Genomic DNA, 6,452 nt, shown 5'->3' with positions numbered 1-6,452 from the left:
AAATTCTTCTTCTAATTAATAAGTACTAAAAAGGAGACAAAATAAAATAAAGAAAATAATGCTCTTTCACGTAGAAATGAGCATTTTTTTCTTGCATGTTCTTTTTGCTCAACAATTTAATACTTTTTTTGCTCTACATAATTTCATTGAACAAGAACTTCAAATTTTAACAGAGAAGTATTTTAATTTTAAAAAACTATAGAAACCAAACATGGAACCCTAGTGTTTTTTTCTTCCTTAGTAATGATACCATTGGCATATACCAGCATCCCAGAGCATGTTTGACCTTAAAACCGGTTGTTTATCACATATTCTTTGCAACGTACAAAGTAGGTTGTTTCTTGTTAGAGCTTGGAATTGATTGCTCTATTAACCAATGAAAGAGGTACTGATGTTATGTGCTGTGTCATGGAGCTTCGAGTGAAGATCACTGATGTTGTGGCGTTCAGTTCATATAGGCTTTAATATCACCCTTCCATATAGTATTCACATGTTTTTTGGGACGTGACAATGGAGTAGAGACAAATATTGCAAGACATATTCGGATAGGAGTATGTGGATTACTTTAGGCTACATGTAACTGTAGAAATGATATCGTTTTTAACAGTCAAACTCGTATAATTTTTTTTGCAGGTCATCTACGGGGCCACTGCCTGGATCCATACGTTGTCGTTACTCACTCTTGTGGAAGCCAGAGAACCTTTGGTTACTGGATCTACCCGATGGGAGATGGTAGCTCGGGATATCTACAACCGGTTTGGATGACGGTCCAGTAATGAGATATGTGTTTAGTCATCTAGTCCTGTTTTCGCCGGCTATGGCTTTTTCTTACTTCGTATTTTCTTTTTCAGCTTTGAGGGAGCTTTCTCTGGATCACAGACCTGTTGGATGATTTGTTTAATAAAGAGGTTGCATGTATCATTCTGATGCAGAGGCCAGGGGTAATTTTTTTTCTTTAAACAAAAATAAGAAGGTTTTTTTAGGTTCAGATGGGTATCTACGCAATGGAACCCTTTTGTTTTTTCTGTGTCCCATGTCAAGGCGTCCATAGATTATCATGAAATAATTCATAGCTAAAGTGGCGTTTTGGCTCCTGCGTGCAGATACACTTATTATGAAATATGTATATTTCTTTAAAAAAAGCAGCCTTTTAAAATGTGTAGTTAGACAATGCATGCATATACACCAAAGTGAACTTCCGTAAAATCTGCACCTACTACAGTGCATCGCTGACATGATTGAAAGACTTGGGCACGATGACACGGGAACCATTGACCAATTGACTATTGACCGCAAAGAGCTCTCTTTTGCGGGAAGGGGCGGTCGTCTGCATCTCTGACGCGGGTACAGGACTGGGGTCCCACTGGGGCAGCTGATGAGCCCAGCACCCTAGTTGTGCTGTGGCAGCCATGAATACGGCGGTAGCAGCCACACTGATGGCCCGTGAGCAGCATCTCCTGACCGGAGACACGGAACAGTTCTTGTGCTACTGTACCTGGTCCGCTCCAGAGGGTCACCAGAAAAACTGCATTGTGTTTGTATCCTTTAATTTATGCTCAATTTCAAGTCAATAAAATTTAGGCATCTTTATTAAAAAGGCAACCACCACTTACCGTCTATGTAATCACCGTCTTTGTACACATGGTATATATACCTTAATGTTTAATCAACTAAATCAACTGTTCATTCTCTCGAGCACAACATGTTATCAGCACTCGAAAGGGCGGATTCATCTATATAATACCAATATAAAAAGACCCAAAGGGCAGATCCAATTAATCTCGGCCATGAAATCATGTCAATCCAACGACCTAGACTGGTTCAATGTCGAGCGCTCAACACGTTTAGCGTGTAGTTAATTTCATGCCAACTATAATGCTAATCACATAATAACACGCAAATAATATCCTGCTTAATATCCACATGCACTTAATATACTTTTAAATTAACGTGCATTGCACGCACACATTGACTAGTTAATGAAAGAACAGGTGACAAAATCGATATTTTTTGCTCACCACCTTTAGTTTCTCAAAAGAAATTGAGCAGGAGTTTCTCAATTTATAGTGTGTGTGAAAAAGGTAATTTAACCAGCATAACGTTGTAATGGTTGTTTGCATCAATCAAGAGGCCCTCCTTTTCAAAATGGTGTTTTCCTTTTCATTTTCAAGCCGTTCATGACTCATTTTCATTTTAAAAAATGAGCTTAATTACTAGTACTACTTGCCCCCTCATGACTCATAAGCACCCCTCAAATTTTTGAGCCTTTTAATGGTGAATAACTCAAAATTCGAGGGGGGTTATAAACTCGGATGGAGAAAGTAATTTTGTAAGTTGAGTACATGAAAAGTACTTTTTTTTTTGCTCTACCACGAGTGAGGCTATTCTTAAATAAGTACATACAAGTAACATAAATAGGTTACTAACTTTTGTTATAGTTTCTGCCGGAGCATATTATTCGTGAAAGTATATGCTAACAAGATCTGAAACAGTAGGGTCATGAACATTAATAGAGAAAAACAACCAGAAAAATAGAGAAAAAAAGAAAATCTTTAATCTGTGTATTAATGCTTCATGATGACAACTCTTACATGATGTGTACAAATTAATGCACTCCATCCCTTTTGGTATAACTGATGTAAGAATGATGAAGTTGAAGCTACTTGGAGCAAGATATGACTAGTAGTAGTTTTTTTTACTGTAAGATATGACTAGTTAGTAAATCATTACCCACAGGAGATTTAGTCATTATTTATAGACAAGATGAATGCTCACATTTATGATCCATTCAAGCAAGAGATAACCATGCGCAATATTTCCCCAAAATGAATGCAAATGAAGATAGCAATTGGCACATTTACCTGTGTGAATGAACAAGTAATCAAATCAATATTGTAATGCAATCCAAGACCAACAAGCCGTGCATTGGTTTAGGATCAAATCAAATTTTCTCTTCATGTAATTAAGCTCACAATGCCCACTATGTTTAGGATCATGAACATTTAATATAGTACTCCTACTGGTTTAGCAAAGATTTCTCGGTTTTTATATATATATAGTATTAAAGGCTCTTATATAGTAGTAGTTTATAAGTAGAGCCCGCCCACGATTTTTCGGTAGTTACTGCTTGGGGAATACAGTACCAATTGGTGTAGCAAAACAAATCATACTCGCCAATCTCATTGCCTCTTGAACAACTCCAGCTCCGCCGGCGCCGCTAGCCCCCTCATCTCTCCGGCGAGGTCGACGCCGAACAGCCTCACGACGCGGGCTTGTTCTCCTTTGCCTGTCTCCACCACCGGCGGCGGCGACGCCGCCGCGCCGCCGCTCACCGTCGTGGTCTTCTTGTAGTCGATGAAGAAGTGCTTCTCCTGTCCGTACTCAGAGCAGGAGAACACGACGACGTCGCCGGCGACGAGGCCCTTCTCCCGGACGAAGCGGCTCCAGCCCTTGGTGAGCACGTAGCTCAGGCTGCTGTTCCAGTACGAGTACCTGAACCGCCACACCTTCCCCTCGCCATCCTCGAAGTTCAGCAGCACGGCCTTGTCAGCGGTGGTCGTCGTCTCCGGCGTGCGCTTCAGGGGGATGTGCTTCTCGGCGTGCTGCTTCGGCAACACGATGCGGTTCAGCTTGCCGACGTCGCTCGGCGTCAGGACCTTCTCGAAGAGGGGTTCCCTCGCCCACGACGGCGTCGGCTCCGCGCGCCCCACAATGCCGCGGCCGCGGTGCAGGCCCCGGCGGAGCTCGTCGGAGTAGGTGTGCTTCCGGAGCATGTCGACGATCTCGGCCTTGGAGTGCGCCGCCAGGAAGGCGAGCTCCGTCGACGAGGCCGTGCGCGGGAAGTTGGTGGCGGCGTCGAGGCCGCGGTAGCGGAGCGCGGCCACGTCGTAGGCGCGCGCCGCGGCGTCCTCGTCGGGAAACGTGCCGATCCAGACGCGCGCGTGGCGATCGTAGATCTGGGCGCCCCACCGCCCGTTGGGTTGCGGCACCACGCCCTTGAACCGCGACGACGCCCACTGCGCCGATGCCAACGCCGAGCGCGAGGTCACGGCCTCGTCGGGGATGGCGACAGGTAGGCCCAGCGTCGTCGGCAGCCGGCCGGCGGCACCCGACTCGGTCGTGGCCGTGGACGCGCCGGAAGAGTGCTGGGAGGAGTGCTCCGGCGTGGAGCTCAGGATCTGCACTCCCATGGACTGTTGCTTTTCTGTGGCTTGGCATCTGCCCTTTGGAGGGACGTCCCTTTGGAGTGTGTGTATGGGCCAGTTCTTTTCCCCCGTGATTCTTCAGAATGTGATTCTGGTAATCTGCCCGGAGAATCAACTGCTCATAAAAATCCGCCGTCCAGTTCTTTTCTGAGATTTCGGCCTATGATTGTTGCATGAGTCGTGTGATGAAATGTCTCTAACAGCCATAGATTGAAACTGAGGTTTGAATTGCTAACACTTATTATTTCAGACAGTTTCACGTCTAATATGAACACGAAAACAAATTGCAAATATCATAAATTGTTTAACATTGCAATTTAAAAGCGGGCTACAAATATCACAAAGTGCTTAATATTACAACTTAAAGAGTTGGTTGGGGACGAATGAGTGGGGCGGTTACGAACGCGAGCCTCGCTGGATTGAGCATTTTGGGTCTTTTTCGGTCTGTCCTAGTGGCATTTACGTTCTAAATACTTTGTCCAATAGGGGTACTTGCTGAAAACAAAATGTTTTCCTTTGATGGATTGGCTAGATCGCCTTTCGACGATTCTAGAGATTCTGGGTTGATTCTAGACGATCTCTGGGGCAGAGCTAAGGTCTTTTGTGATTTTGATTCTCCATACCGTGATTCTTCATAATCGAGTCAAAAGAACTGGCCCGATGTGTGCTTGTGTGGGTTATGGTGCTTTTTTCTCTCTCGATTGTGTGGGCTGTTGTACTAGCTAAACTAAGCTAGGGACACAGGGGATATAGGATGCATTATTTTTCTTGTGTTGTGTTTGTGTGTATGTTTTGTTTGTCAAATCTTGTGGTGTGTGTGTTTACAGGGTAAAGATGAGTTGCAGTTGGATTGGGTACACATATGTTGGTGTATATAGATGTCGTGGTGTTTATATTTTGGATGCACATACATTTGTTTGTGTATGTGTCCAAGTGGAGTGATATGTTCGGCCATATTTAGTTTGCGATTAATCTAAAGTGGTGCCATTTCCTCTTGAGATTTTCATATTTGCATCCTCCAAAAGCTACATATTACATGTTGATTTTGGCATGTGATAGGTGGGAGCAAGGTTTTATTGTCTTTTATAGCAACTTGAATGTTCACCTTATTGGTTGGCAATACAATGTACTTAGATGCATGTAGAATGACCAAAAACAATGAGTAGCACTGACTGCACGATATGCCGCATGAAGAATATTTTTGGTGTATATTTATTGGTTTTGGTTTGTTTAAATTTCTATGTACAATGTAGAATTAATGTATTAGCTCCATTCCAAAAAATATGCGCAGTTCAGCTTCTCTATCTTTGACCATGAAACCCCAAAAAACTATCTGAATTTGTTTGGTCTAAAATAGTACCATAGATTTCTCACAAAAAAACATTTTTGTGCAACCCAAAAGAAATTTCTTCAACAAATAAATTATTTATGTGTGTAATCTTACAAATATTTATGGTCAAAGTTGGAATACGAAACAGCACAAAAACTAAGTAGACGTCTATTTTTCATCAGAGTTTTCTCCTTTTTCTCCTTCGTTCTTTATAGTCATGTATTTTGTTCTTTCTTACTAGGTCCTTCGTTTGATCTTCCTCGTCTACGAACGACATGTTTTTCACACCATAATAAAGGTCAAAGAATGAAACATTGTTGACTTACCTTGAGTGAAACTATTTTCAATACATGTTCACGATGGGCTAATTTCATTCTTGCAATAAGGTTACTGCTTTAGTGTTCTCAAATTTGAAGTTACTAAATTAATAAACTTTATCTTGCTTGAGTTTATCATGCAATAGGTAAAGTCATGTAAGGTTTGCCCCTTTATCGGTTTGAAAAAAATACATTGTAGATTGCCCATAAAAGAGACACATCATAAAGAACTAAAACATATTGTCACTTAAAACAAACTGGAAAACCCTAGAGATTAATGAAAGCAATAATTAAATCCAATTTATATAATATTGATCTGCGTGAATCACCTGTGTTATGTGTTCATTTTCTTTTTTTGCACATTTAAGATAAGACTATAGTTAAATTATGTGGTCAACCCTATTCTGCTCTTGTTGATTTGGATTTTTGGATATTAGACATCCCTTTAAATGGCTCGGAACCATGCGCCTGTATGATAGGAAATAGGATTAACCAAGACTCGTCCAACTCTGAACAATATCACCGGTCACAAAATGTTTGAGTCTTGGATGGTGTTCTAATCACAAATTGAAAATCAATCATTGGTATTAAAGAACTTTT

General features: G+C 41.8%; 1 protein-coding gene across 1 annotated transcript; it reads right to left on the bottom strand.

The window, feature by feature from the left end:
- Nucleotides 1–2,799: 2,799 nt before the first annotated feature.
- On the bottom strand, nucleotides 2,800–4,278 carry LOC119294076 (AP2/ERF and B3 domain-containing protein Os01g0141000-like). Its single transcript, XM_037572341.1, has one exon. It carries the CDS (start codon nucleotides 4,188–4,190, stop codon nucleotides 3,180–3,182), a length of 1,011 nt encoding a protein of 336 aa, XP_037428238.1. The 5' UTR covers nucleotides 4,191–4,278; the 3' UTR covers nucleotides 2,800–3,179.
- Between the last annotated feature and the right edge of the window lie 2,174 nt (nucleotides 4,279–6,452).

This window comes from Triticum dicoccoides, chromosome 4B (assembly GCF_002162155.2).
Source record: "Triticum dicoccoides isolate Atlit2015 ecotype Zavitan chromosome 4B, WEW_v2.0, whole genome shotgun sequence".
Classification (NCBI taxonomy): domain Eukaryota; kingdom Viridiplantae; phylum Streptophyta; class Magnoliopsida; order Poales; family Poaceae; genus Triticum; species Triticum dicoccoides.
Note: the sequence above shows the minus strand (reverse complement) of the source record. Positions and strands in the feature narration are given on the sequence as shown.

What these genes read in the sequence shown, in the direction of transcription:
- LOC119294076 (XM_037572341.1), bottom strand. Translation starts at nt 4,190, where the DNA reads ATGGGAGTGCAGATCCTGAGCTCCACGCCGGAGCACTCCTCCCAGCAC.